The sequence below is a fragment of the Etheostoma spectabile genome, chromosome 2 (genome assembly GCF_008692095.1).
Source record: "Etheostoma spectabile isolate EspeVRDwgs_2016 chromosome 2, UIUC_Espe_1.0, whole genome shotgun sequence".
NCBI classification, from domain to species: Eukaryota; Metazoa; Chordata; class Actinopteri; order Perciformes; family Percidae; genus Etheostoma; species Etheostoma spectabile.
Genome location: NC_045734.1, coordinates 9843536 through 9858406, shown reverse-complemented (window position 1 = coordinate 9858406; position 14871 = coordinate 9843536). Strand labels below are relative to the sequence as shown.

Genomic DNA, 14871 nt, shown 5'->3' with positions numbered 1-14871 from the left:
CACACACACACACACACACACACACACATTCAAGATTATCAGAGTGGGGAAGCAAACTAAGCCACCTACCATCCACTGCTGCACTCACAACTTTGCATCACAAACTGAATCATTAAAAACATTGAGCTACAGTAGCACCAGTGTGAGGATGGCTGACAGAATCGGTTTAATGGAGAGACACTGTGGAGGAAGACATTTAAAGAGGATTATAGGAGAGGTGCCTAAACGACCAAGCTGGTGATACGGTATACATGCCTGTTAATAAACAAACACTGTATAAAGTAGTCATGGTTTTGAACCTGCTGTGTGCTTATAAGCTGTATTACACAGATAAGACATTAAATAATTATTCTATAAGTGTCTTCTAAATTTAGTTGTGATTTAAACGATCCGTTTGCAGAGGACACCATCTTCTATTCAAACAGAAAGAAGGGTTAGAGAAACAAAGAGGACGTGAGGGAACCATGGTCTGGGAATGTGAGCGGACTGATACCAAAGCTTGTCTTGTCAATCGGTCAATTATAGTTGTGCGAGTGTTTCTATGTGTGTGGTGGAGGGTATGACGACATTTCTGTGTATATTTTTGCATGTAAATGTGTCCTTGAACTCTTTGTGATTCTTTAGGTGCACACGGTAATTACAAATCAAACTCTCCTCCCACAACCAAGTACATAATCTTTGATTTTTTTGTGGCTATTCTTTGTATTAATGGGAGTATAAGAAAATCATCTGAATCTGTGTGTGTATGTTTGCATGTCTATATGTGTTATGTAGGAGAAGGGGTTGCCAGGGACAACAGGCCAGTTGAGAAATGACCTGCCTTGACACTGTTAAATCCTAATGGGGTGTACGGATGCACACAGAGACAGTAGACGCTAGCATGTAGTTGGGCCATGTTTTATTCACTTTGCCAATTTGTAGGGTTCAAATAAGGGTCTGTCTGTTGCTGAGCAGTATGTTCAATAACTACATTCTGGCATCTACTGTTCAACGTTTTAATGCAGTCAATCTGCTCTGCGCTATAAATACTGGATGGAGTAATAGAACAAGAAAGAAAACGCCACAGTGAGCTGTTCAATAATGAGTTGTAGGCTTCTTAGCAAGGTAACCAACTTTACTGTTTCCTGCCATCGTGTGGGAAACTACTTGCACTGTGCACAGCATGAAGTCAGACCATGATCGCCCATGGCATGATGGAAGAAAAGGCCAATTACTAACTTGACTCCATGAGTTTGTTTGGCTGAGCTGTTAACAAATACACCAGTTGCTCCTCTGTTGTATTTCTGACAAAATTGCTGCTCCGAGAATGTTTTAGGGACCTAAAGTATTAATCCACACCCATGTCACCAAATGAACCAGGCCTGAAATCTGAAGGAGTAACTTCAATTTTCGGTCTAATTCCGCACCAGTGGCAGGATGCTCCAGGAGCCTTCTTACAAAGCTGCATGAGAGGACAGGGATCAGGTGTGCATGAGTGCGTTTGAAAGAGACAATGCTTGTCGTTTATTGATACATGGGCAGGGGAGCCTCTTTTGAAGTGTTGAGCAGATTTGAATAATTCCCCCCTCACCAAATATAGGCGGATCTTTTAAACAATCATTTACATCTGCGAACTGGGTCGGGAACGACGGTCTAGAAACTACACTACTTTCTCTACACATAATGAGGTAACACCTGGTTGGAGTTTTACTTTGAACTTTTGATTGTTCATTGTTCATTCTTCTTCATTGGCTGGTTAGTTGAAGCCTGCACAAACTGAACTGGAAACAAGCTAACTGATGCAACGAGAAAGCTGGGAGTGACATCCACATGATCGGCAGTATGATTTCAAAGTGACTTACCTGCTTATGTCCTCCTGAATATACAGTGAGAGCAGCTGTTTGGGGATACTAAAGGACAACGTGCACTCCTCCATTTGTTCCCGCACAAGCATCCACTTGCTGTCCACTGTTTGAAATCTGTACACCTTGCATATTGGGTTCTTGAACACTGAGAGAGTGAGACAAAGTGAGAAGGAAGAAAGATATATTGAACCATCTGACACAGCAGAAAATACACCATGTTATCATCAAAGATAATTCTAACCTTTTTAATTTTACAAAGAAAAAATAGAAGATCTAAAACAACTATGGCAGCTGGCACTGTCAAGGACACTACAGACAGAAAATCTTCAAAAGTCACGAGGTATGAAGCACATATTAAATTCTATAATCAATAAATGTGTCTGCCATTGATAAGATGATTCTCATCTTCCAAGGCTTTTTTCTTTCTAGTCTGCTGTGCTGCCACAGCAGACTAGAATACTGACTGAAATACTAATACTTTGTCTTGTTAATCTTTTCTCCTCTATTTCCATTTTAATTGCTTGTTTTTTAAAACAGTAGGTAAGAGATAGTTGACTAATTCTGAAACTTTGCTTGCTAACCCTACCACCTAGCCCCCCAATAAAACCTATTCAGATTCAACCCCATCTTCTTCATTTTTTTTAGAGTGTGGCTAATAGCAGCAATTGGGCTGAAAACGAAAAACAGCTCTAATGCTCTTATCTGTATGCTGGCAGCAGAGGGCAAGAAAGCTGTGTGCCTTGAACAGTGTTTACCAGTCCTTTTCCTTTCCAGAGCTGCAGTCATAAAGGAAGTCGCTCAATAAGTCAGAGCTGAAGCACCAGGGGTGGAACGTTGACAATCTCACTCCAGGCAGTCAAACATGCATGGCACCAGTAAAATGTTATCGCTTGAATTCAAAAGTGGGAGACACACTTCTGCTCCTGCTGACAGCACAGAAAACGCTCCCCCTACCAAACCCGTCAAATTGCACTGTACCCTCATCTGGCCCCAGATTGTCCTTTTTTCAAAGTCATGTCTATGTCCAAGTGCCCCAGACATTAATCCTGGTGGTTCTACGTCATTTGTCTTCAAGTGTTTAAGTTCAGTGATGCCCTTCAATGCAGATGGCTCCAAGAAGGCATCATCATTAATTATGTTGGCTGGTTGGTTTCAACAATTGTTAACAAAAATGCTGGGCAATCATTTGAAATTCAAATTAAAAATGTGCTTGTGTAAAGTAAAACCTAGCTCCTAGCCTCCTTTTTTATGGATGAAACTTGGGGCCCGAGATGGGGTAAAGAAATTGGAAAGTAGACTTAGCTTTATTAATCCCTTTGGGATGACTCCCTACAAGGAAATTAAAGTTACCAGTATTGTAAGACAAACTAAAGAGTGTTTACTTTGGTCATTTTGTGGGAAAAAAACAGTATAATGCCAGCCTTTCCTTTTAAATGTGAACACTATGCACCTGGTACAATTGGACTAACTAAAAGCTATAGTAACCATGATGAGCACCAAAATGAAGCACCATATGACATTTATCAGGGGGAGTGTGGCAAAATTCTTGAACATCAACACGTCTGACCCAACAGAGATCACTGTTTAGCAGATATATTTATTTACTAACAAATACATTTTCAGCATCAAAACAGCAAGAACATTTTGATGACATTTTATTAAAAAGGCTAATTTTAGAGAATGGTAAAAAATAGAATGAGAGCAGAACACTTTGTTGTTGTCATTTGACTAGTCCAAAGGAAAATAGGGATTGCTGTTAGTTCCTACGGTGAAAACACATATCAGTGTGTCACACTCACTGGTTTGAGAATTCTGTTTTTTTGATGACTAACCAATACAAATATGAAGCGCTTCAATCCATCAATCCTAAATACCCCTCTAACAGCAAGGCAACATAGTGCACAAAAGACGCCCCTCCATGCTTCGTACTTCTCCACTGCTCGTTTGTTGCAAAACCACAGTGAGTTGGTTTATATGGAAGTTTATGAGGTAGGCTTCTAAGTGTTCTTTGTGACGGGTAGACAAAAAATGGCCAACACTCTGACCATTCCGCTATACTGATTTGAATGTGAATGTCCTTTTTACTCACATTCTATTTCTATGGTATGGATACACCATAAACCCAGGTACATAGAAAACAGAGCTCTTCTGAAGGACAATAACTGTAAGCCAAATGGGCTATTAAGAGGCTGATTATTATTTTTCTATAATGCTGAAGTTGAGTTTTATATTAATGATGATTAAGGTTGAGCCTGGTCATGGAATCACTGCAGAAAGGATTCATAATTGCAACTAAATTAAATGGGATATTTAGAAATTGTTGGCATGGGGATTAGAGAAAGTGAAATGGATGATACAAATAAAAAAAGGGACACATGGAGAGAAGGAGGTGAAGGCACAACCTTAATCAGAAGAGCGACAGTTGCGGACTTCCTCCTCTGTCAGAGAAGCAGATTAACCCCTGAACTCCCCCCTGCCACCACACTCATCTGACCACCAATCAGACGCCTCCGTTTCCCTCCCCGGCACCTCTTAAGAAAATGACTTCCCGAGACGTGCTGTGCGTGGGCTTCCCTTTCTCCCTGCTCTCTGCATGCTCATTGTGAAAGGTAATACAAGTGGAAGACTAAATTGCATTACTCAATCTGGCGGGGTCTGCAGGGAGGGTATTGTTTTGACAGGCTGCAGATGTACACCTGCACACATGGCTGCAGTTCACTAGGTAATTACAGCAGAAACAGTAAGTGACAATGACACCATGACAACAGGTGTGGGGCTGCTGGGAAGGGGGTGGGGAATCTGGATAAAAGAGAAAATTGATGTGTGGAACAAATTAATGCATGAGATGAAAAAAGGAAAATAGTTCCCAAACACAGAAGGATTTGTCCCTACCCCTTTTTGTCCATGTCTTTAATTTTCTCTCTACAATTCTCTTTCTTTCCCTACCAGTGAGATGACTACTTTTCTGTGTTGCCACTAAATTAATTGCATGCTGCTAGCATATTGTATTTTGCTTGTCTTCAGTTCATCCACAACCGACCGAGAAGGTTTACTTTATTGTCAGATACCTCCCACTATTCTTTCTTGCCGCCTAAAAACACCAAGAGTCCTATTTAATAAAAGCACGAAAAATATCAATTCTTTAATCCAAAAGGAAGAATAGATCTTATAAATGGAAAAGGCTAGTTCAGGTCAATTTGAAGTTAAGGACCTTCAGAAAAAGGAATATGCTAACTACAAGCTGCATTGCAATAACATCTATGTGAATTTTTTAAGCCTTCCTATAAAACCATGACAGGGTGGTTTTTTTTTTGCAATTTTTCTCCTATAAAATAACTTTTTATTTCATGTGGACAAAGAATCAAAATATAAAGGATACAGATCCTTTATTCTCAAAGGAAAAATTTGAGAACAAATGTTATTTTTTTTTATTGCCATTATTTCAGCAATGAATAGTGAAATTACAGGTGTTCAGGGTATGAATCATACCTGGCCCTGTCAGTGGGTTATTTTCTCTGTCGATCCAGGCATGGGATGCAGACTCACAAACCAAGGGACACTGGAAAGGAAAAGAACAGGAGAAACGAAAAGAGATTAATATAATAATAGTATTTTCCTGAGAACCAGGAGGGCATTGATCATGAATATTTATTTATGAGCAAACCCAAAATGGAATCTGCAGATTGTATTACAGTTTTCAGTGGTAATCCACAATAAAAATGTACAGAATTTAGCAGAATGTTTATTTCATTGTTTAAAATCTTTGGAAAAACTGCTGAGGTGTCGGAATTCTGTGGCTGCAGATTTGAGTGGGCCTGCTTTTGCAGGTGTACCAATAATGACCAATAATTCCTCTTACAACTCAGTGACAGTTTAGGTTTAAAAATCCCATGTTAGCTTTGTCAGTCAGAAGCAATATAGCATTTGTGTAAAGTATTGTGGTAAATTCAGCTAGTTGGATCCAAACTGGCTGGACAATAACATTCATTAGTTGACAGATGTTGAACCATTCCGGTTTTTAAACTGAAATTAAACATGGAACTCTAAACATGCAAACATTAGCACATTATAACATAATTCTGAAAATAAGTACAGATACAGATTTGTTTTTTGCAATACTACATTAATGCCATTTAATTTCAATGAATGAATGAATACACAGACTAGACCCATATGCAACCACATAAAGCAAACAGCGGCTGTTGCACTGTTCTCATTTTAGTTCAAATTTTTAGGCATGTTGCACTTCTGCAATCAGTGATGTCAGAGCAGGTGACAGCTGAGGAGAAACACACTGCAGTGACTTCGTTGTCTTGGTTGCAGGTTGGGAATTCATTAGTTCCACTGCCATTTCAGCCTTTACGTTTTGATATTTTGGGTTACGCTCTTTGATTATAAACTTCTCCAAATACAAAAAGAGACAGAACTGCTAGTTCTATTTCATCCTTACTGACCGACAGAGGCAGTGCTTGACCCTGAATATATTCCATGTTGCGCTTGCACAGGATGAGTATTTATATCAACAAAGACACCTGTGACCTCGGGGTGACCCAAGTTATTAAGTTCCGGTGTCTTCCCCGAGCTCATTCCTACAGAATCTTCTTGCGAGTACACAAGATTCCGAGTGACAAGGAACTCTGGCAGTCATCCAGGATTCATAGAACCGTAGTTACATTGATAACTTTCGCTTTACCCTAAACTCTGACAGCATCAATAGCTTCCATACACTGGAGAAAAACTACACTGTAGATATGTAGGTTCTTCATTTTACTTGACCAGTAACCGCCCTAATAAATATAGTTGGTAAATGATGTGTTCCTTGGCTGTGGAAGTGACGCTTGTTATAAGTTAGAGCAGTTAAACACAGAGTTCAATACATTATTTATAAAAATTCTCCTGGCTTTTACTACGTTATTGTGATTTTTTTTTTTATTGTAGCATATTGCGTGTGGTATCAAATATAAAACCGTCAAGATAATTCAGTGTTACCAACCTTTCAATTTATTTTGGAGTGAATAAGTAACATTACGTCAGATTTTACACTGTCTCAGGGACATCCTGAATAGGATTACATTAAGATTTATGACAAATATTAGGGAATTATGAATGTTTTATTTTAATTTGAGCTAATTGAGCTGTCAGTGTGCTGTCAGTGTCTTCTTTTCACACTGCAGCGCTATCAGTTATACATTTGTTTTTTTATTGCATGAGAAAATGGATGTGCCGATGAGAGTTTGAAAAGTGTCAATTGCGTGAGACTCGCAGTTAATGCTTGAGAGTTCTCAGCCTGTTAATTTCATAAATAGTGTAAAACTGTATACCCTTGTATTCGTACACTTTGCTACATGTAAAACTCAAATATGTCTGTGTCACAGCTGTTAGGCCTTCGATACTGAAAACCTTCAATGCTTGTTGATGCATTAAGTCTGGGACTCCTCATCAAACAAATACTGACAACAAACAACTTTTTTTGCTTGCTGTATGTCAGCTCTGCCCTGTCTGATGAACCATTTAACACAGCTAGACAGCCAAACCTGTCCCCAGAACAGGACTTTAATGGCTGCTAGAAACAATCCATCACCTCTCCTAGTTTAGAAACTGATCTTGAATAAAATAGACACCCAACACAACATGCATGCTTACATACACAAACTCTGAAATAAAATGTGGCTGTTGAACAAAACAGACAGAAACAATCTGGAAATTTCAGTAAGCAGGAAGCAAGCAAGATCTCAGATAATGAAAAGTATTAACAATGAGCCAAGGGCCACAGCTGTGAAAGGAGTCCCATTGTAATTGTAGGCAGCGGACAGAATGTGTTTGATGGCTCTTTGATGACCAAAATATGTAAAGAAATCAGATCAAAGGTGACTGGAGTCTCTTTCTTGTTTGAGCTGACTGTTTTTGAGGGGCCCGTGGGATATTCATGAGTAGCAGCAACTCAAACAATGACAGGGAATGATCAAACAAGTGCCTCCAACCGCGGCGTGTGCACATGCACACGCACACACACACACACACACACACACACACGCTAAGGTAAATTGAACAAGAACTTCCCCACAAGTGAGTCTTGAGTCTCAAGTGAGCCCTCCCTAATGTTTGTCACATCCCTTCCCTCTTTCCTCCCATCATCTTCTGCAACAGAAACAACACACAAGGGGAAATGTGCTGTGACAACACCCACAAACACCCCCCGACAGGCGCACCCCCCCCGCCAACACACACGGCTACACATTCATCAAGTCAACATGGGCAGATTGTCAGTGACACTGTGGAGCCTAGCAGGGAACCTCCCTGCACCAGCAAAAAGGGTGGGCAGAACTGAAAGCCAGTCAGCCATGTAGAAGCCCTTGGTCAATTATATAAGACAGTGATTCACACAAACACACAAAAACACATACACACAATAAAACACACCAAATCAAAAGCAAGGACTACAAGTCTCTGTGCTGCCTAGCATAGCTGTGGTGAGAGACATCCTGATGGTTCCCCTTTACAGATCAGAAACATCATTAAAGCTCCTTCTTTTCTTTTTAATACCCAACTCTGGCTCTACAGCACAAACTCACTTGACAAACGTTCAACAAATCTGGCTCCATTAGGAATGTTCAGAAAATTAAGTGAAATCAGAGTACGTACAACTTCATTTCTGGTATGATGGCAGCCCATTTGGATGACACAATCTTCGATTTACTGTCAAACTCTGAAGGAGAATACTCTCTTTCTCTCCCCTGATAATGTTAAGTCACTTCAGAGCCGAGTTAAGCAGTATGTATTGTATGAGATTAAAGTGGAGACGAGGGTGGTGGCGGCAGGAAAGCTGCATTCAAGAAGCATCTGCCACCTGGTCGGATGAAAGAAGACTGCAGGACTGGCTACACAATCCCACGCAAACAGGGTCAAATGTATAACTGTCAAGATGCTAATTTGGCCGGTCATTCTTTAATCTTTGGCAGAGAGACAGCACAAATGTACTCACAGACACAGACATTACACATACACACGTCCTCTAAATCCCCATTAGGGTTTACTGAAGTTTCTTTAATCTCATTTGAGGACTTGAGCAGTGCCAGTCTAATCCTAGCATTAGCGCTAGGCATCTGGAGCATGGGGACTCTTGCTTTGTGTCTTCACCCTGCTATTTTACCTTGTGTGATGGTATGTCAGTGGTGATGTGGTCTACGTCAACCTCCTCCATCTCCCCCATCTTCAGACGACTTACCACCACCGTTCCCGCTGCGCACACACCATCAGACGACCTAGAGGGAGACAGGAAGAGAGTTAGTGTGTCATTTAATCTGTTGAATATAAAGTCTGTTCTGTAAAAGCATGTTTTCCTCCAGCTACTACCTCTCCATGGCCTTGAAAAAGATTCAGCTCCATGTTGGGCCCCAAACTCCCCAAACCTAATGAGCTTATTTCTAGCCTCGAACAGGTTGTGAAGTTATAAAGCTGGAATCAGGACATTGATGCTTGAACTGCGGCACTTTCTTTTTCTGACTGATTCGGCAGAACAGTGTACAAGTAGAATAAAGCTGAGCCTGCTCCAGCGGCAAGTTGACGGGGCTGAAGGAAGGAACATTTTGTATAACTGTTCAAATGGCAGTCTAATAACCCAGGCTATGTGCCCTGACAGACACAAAATTGATACCAGAGTTTTTATATGAGGGAGCCCGACCATCACGTTACCAATCATAGAGCCATGATTAAGGAGCTAATAGAAAATCTATTGTATTGGCAGTAAGACAGATGCTTTCAAATGAAGAAAAATGGTCTCTGGGCATCGCACGAGCAATTCTGATCATCTTAGCAGACCCATCCCTAATGTGCTCAGTTCCACTCTAGCTGGAGAAAATATTGGATGTTGTATGCCAGCCAGGGCTCTGGGGAGACAGGGGGTGGAAGGATGACACACCCCTGACTGAGAAGGAGAAAACATAAGAAGGGTGATGGAAGCAGAAAGGATGCTTTCAAGCCCTATCCATCTTGGTCGGACACAAGGGAAAAAATCTAATCACGCCCAAGGGAAAAGAGGAAAGGGAAGAAGAAATTCTGAGGAAAGGTAGGGAGGGATGTGAGGGAATACAGTAGAGGAGGATTGGGATTCTAAGGAGGGAGAGGGAAGGAACGTGTCTGTGCAGTGGGACAATGGGAGCTTCAGTTAGTGGTTAATGTCTGACAGCAGTCCCCGAACAGAGAAAATAACATTGCTTGGATTATAAATCTAATCATTGTCCCTTGCCAGACACCTGTCTCAGTGTTTACACCTCTGCTCATCTTTCTGTTTTCCCCCCATTCCTCATCACCTCTCTCTCCCTCTGTTTCTCCATGCAACACAGGACTGAAGCACAGTAAAACAAAGTCACCCTGACTTTGAACAAACAGTGTGTACCGACAGTGGCCCACACATAATCGAGGAAATGGAGATTAACATGCTTCACATTCAGTGATAGTCGTCCCTATCCAAACCTTGAGGGTTACATTGGCCCTCTAGTCTTTAGATTGCTCTGCCTCAATCCACTAATGAAATTCTCCATTTAAACAGACAGGGGAGATTTCTTAGAATTGCTTTAAGATAATTAATGTAGGCCTTTGAGAGATACATTATGTGATTCTCTTGATTTGCGGCCAAACATAAACTCAGCAACTGTTCAAATACAATCTTTACACATAAATGCCTTTAAACTATTCAGCAGTTCATTCTACTCATTTAAGTTAGCTCCATCATGTCTGGTTTACTGTACAAAGTCTGCTAAAATCAAGCAAAGAAAAGGGCAGAGAAGTTAACAGAATGTCTGGTCTGCAGTGACACAAACTTTTACCTTGCACACTAACTGACCCCAACTTAACTTTAAAGATTCTGTGGAGAGCTGTGGATGAGAAAGGAGGTTGTCTTCCAATATCCTCACCCTCCCACATCCCCTGCTACTCCACCCATCTCTTTCAGTCTGTTAGAGCTGGCAAGGAAACAAATCTGCAGATTGTACTTTGCCATCAAGCCCATCTTTAAAAAAAGAAAATCTAATTGCGCCAGGATCTCTTTTATGACAACACTTAATCAGACAGCTTTGTTAAAGTGACAAAAATAATGCGCCTAAAATGGCTGCTAAGAATTTGGCACAATTCAAAAAAGAATTAGTTATCAGGGAAGTGCCTTACATTTAACAGTTATTTTCTTTTAAAAGCCTCTCTTGCAATTCACAAACACATTTCCAATGTAAGAACATGCAGTATAATTTGTTTTAAATACCTGATCTGTACCCTGCCGGTCTTAGAGGCCGCTGATGTATGACATACGCGTTAAGTGCATAAACACTGTGCTATACAGCAACTGCTCAAACGAGAGACAATAAATCATTTGTATAAAATAAAAGTCTGCTACCGAGTGTCAAATCTTACATTTACTTTTACTCAGAAATAAAAACATTCTCTTTACAGACAAATTCATAGAAAATGTACGGTATTATCCACTAAGGATCCCCAAAATAAAATAATATGGTTAAGTCAGAACATTTCCTCTTTTCTGCAAAGGTTCAATGAGTTGTAAACCTATGTCTAACCAATTTTATCCTTGGGATGAAAATACACAAGCTAGGAAACATAATTTACCAAATAAACATTGACTACTGCAACGACTATTGAAAACATGACAATATACAAATTAAGTGGGGCGGCAGTAGTTCAGTCCAATAGCGACTTGGCTTAGGGAACCCGAGTGTGGCTGGTTCAAGCCCTGCACTTTTCTCCACAGCTGCCAGCTTCTCTCCCGGGCAATGACAAGGTGCCCTTGAGCAAGGCACCGCACCCCCTACAGCTGGGACAGCTGACTATGTGACAGCTGCGACTTTGCTCTAACATCTCTCCGTTGATATATGTGGTCCTGTGTGTGAATGTGCGAGTAATTTGGGTGTGTAAGGTCCGTTAAGGTTCTCTGTAATCCATGTGTGTGTAATGTACAACAGAGTGTGATAATCTAATAATACATTGCTTCTTCTTCTAAAGTGACACTCAGCACCTGTCTTTACATGTGTCTGTAACACTGCAGTTTGTGGTCCAAAGAAATCTAACAACTCTTCCAATGGCAATGAGTGTATTCAATTAAATGGACCCTTAAGGGAAATGTCTGCTACATGTCACTATATAAAACCACCACACTTACCCCCCCAAGACATAACATTTTCCTAGTTTGAGTAAACATATGCAGCCTAGGGGTTGAGCTGGATGTATGTGTATGTTGCTATGTAGCAGAAACATGAGTAACACTGTACAGTATATTTGTAGTTTCTCAGTGCATCACAATAACTGTACTGTAAATACTAATATTACTACTGTTTTGTGGTTAGAAGGCAGATACAGATGGTGAAGGTTATTATTTGTGAACCTAAAGAAGTGAAGACTCACATAGTGATGGCAAGGGAAGGGCAATTGTTCAAAGGTCTGAATATACCAGCGCATGGGTGGGTAAAGTTCATCAAAAAACTTTAAAGCAGCAATAGTTCTGTGGCTGTCAGGCGCTTTTCTCTATGGGTAGCCTCACAGGGGAAAACACCTGACAGACACAGAAATAAACCAAAACACCATTTGCGTTTGCCCCTCACAAGGGCCTTTGCTTCAACTGTAGAAAAAAATAAAATAAAAAATAAAAACAGCAGGACCTGGAAAAACTATTTTGCTTTTTGCTCTGGATTATGTCCACAGAGGAATTAGTTTAGGTGACCTTTAGGACACCTTGTAACTGTATGTTGCCTGTGAAATGGGAGTGGTCAGAGAAAACTAATTGCCAGGCACAAAGAATGCTTAAAGTGCTCATATTATGATTTTTTTCCTTTCCAATATTGTGTTATACATTTTTTGTGCATGTTATAGATTTACAAAAGTGAAAAAGCCCAAAGTCCACCCCAAAGGGACTTACCATCTCCAACAGAAAACACTGTTCACAAACTGCTCCAAACAGCTCTATTGTAGTCCAGCTTTTACTTCCATGACGAACGTGTGTCACTTTGTAACACACGTTATAATGCTTGCCTTGCTGCTAGCGTGGCACGTCCTCATAACCTGATTCTGACTGGCTGGCAGTCTTTACCTAGGTACTGCGCCTGTGCGACTCCCAACAAAGATGTAACAGAAGTGAGATGCCTCACTCTGTAGCTAAAACACACACAGGGGAAAAGAGGAGCTGCAGCAATGTGCAGGACAACAAAAATATACATAGTGTTTTTTTTAAATTAAACCATGTAGATCTATTCGTATATAACCTCTAAATACAAATATGAACCTTGAAAATGAGCATAATATGATCACTTTAAGTCTTGAAGTGTAGCAGTGGAAGTGTAGATGGGATTCTTGACCTATATAAAGCTGGACTAGTGGGCTAAATATAGAGCTGGGTAGTTTTCACTGAGGACAGAGGACTGTAATAATGGGGAATGCCAGCTTTAGAAGTGATACTGACTGTCCTGATTTTCATTGGGGATGATTGACATTATCATGTGATTCAGCAGTACTTGCACATTTCGCAACTTAAGGACTGATTCAATCAATAAGACTACACTGGAGGCATTGTTCATAAAGCTGGCCAGAATCACCAGGGGACCCTATACTGAGCACACACTCTCTGGCTTGTCTGGACTACTTGAAGTATATTCCTAAAGAAAAAACTGCTCTGGTTTCTTCTTGATGAAAGAGACTTCCCCAAAAATATATATATTCAGTCTGAATCTAAAATTAATGCAAAACAAGCTGTGTGTCTCGTATTAAAGTTTCGTAAAAATCTGTTCTCAATGCAAATTTATGCAATGTAAAAAATCAGTTTGTCTGCTGCAATACATCTGTAATAAGCAGAATGGGAGCTGCGTCAGGGAACGATGCATACTTGCACAAGATTTGTGAGTTTTAATGCATCCTATGTGTTCCAGTCACATCACACACACTTTTACTATTCTTGCATGACGAGAAGTGTCTTCACACTACATTTACTTTTATGTCAGTGCTTAACCAGTGTCAGAAACCGTCTTGGTTAAGCTGTTTTCACAGAAGAAGCAAGGTGGAAAAAACTATCCAGAAAGGATGCTATTTCTTTAACCAACCTTGTAAATCTAGGCTGGGGCTCAGACGGGGGAGATGAAGAGAAAGCAATTGATGTAGGAAATAACACCAAAAACTCAATGTGAAAATGCCTCGAGTTACATTAATACACAGGCTACTATGGCAGAGATATTCACAAACATATTTCATTTAAATGAATATTGTACAGTACACATGAAGAAACATTACATGCGAGGGAAGCTACGGCTTGTCAAATCTTAAAATCTTAAACTATCCTCTTTAGTCTAGCCCATTATTGCTAGCGGCCACGGGAAAAAAAGAGAACTAAAAAAAGATTGAATTCAACACAGCAGTGTAGGTATGTGGTTAAGGTAAGAATGGGTCAAGAAATTGTTTTCATCTCCACCGCCTGCTGTGTTTAGTACAGGCCTATAGAGAGAATTCATGCTGAGGGGCATGGCTACACGTTACTACTGATCACACCAACGTGAACTAGCTGAAACACCAGTGGCCGTATGAGCTATGGCAACACTAATGAGACTGCAAAGGTGGAGCTCATCCTAAATATTGTCCAATATATGAACTAGCAGCCATATTAGCAACTGATTTCATAAATCTCATTTGAGTTTAACAAAACTTTATCCATAACATTAAATGTTCACTACTGAAATTCATATTCCAGCACTGCAGAGATACACAGATTTTTAGTATATAACTTCTGACTTTACAGTAATGTCTTAAAATATTCCTTAGATTGTGATTCTATCCAAATTTATCTTAGTTTTAATATATTATATAGCAACATAAGGTACTTTCTGTTGCAACTCCTCAAAAGCGAGTTTATTATATATTTATTTATGTCATCCAGGTATTAGTGTAATATTACAGGGACTTAAGAGTCAGAAGCTACTGAGCTGCGCGCGCGCACACACACACACGCGCACACGCACACGCACACGCACACACACACACACACACA

At 40.3% G+C, this 14871-nt stretch overlaps 1 protein-coding gene across 6 annotated transcripts in view; it reads right to left on the bottom strand.

The window, feature by feature from the left end:
* The window catches only part of inpp4b (inositol polyphosphate-4-phosphatase type II B), a 244533-nt gene that overhangs the window by 55743 nt on the left and 173919 nt on the right, over positions 1–14871 (bottom strand). For all 6 annotated transcript variants that reach the window (XM_032499725.1, XM_032499734.1, XM_032499716.1 and 3 more), the window contains 3 exons: positions 8995–9106; positions 5334–5403; positions 1842–1989 (listed from right to left, as the gene is read on the bottom strand). In XM_032499725.1, coding sequence (XP_032355616.1) covers positions 1842–1989; positions 5334–5403; positions 8995–9106 — 330 coding nt within the window. The remainder of the gene's footprint in view (positions 1–1841; positions 1990–5333; positions 5404–8994; positions 9107–14871) is intronic.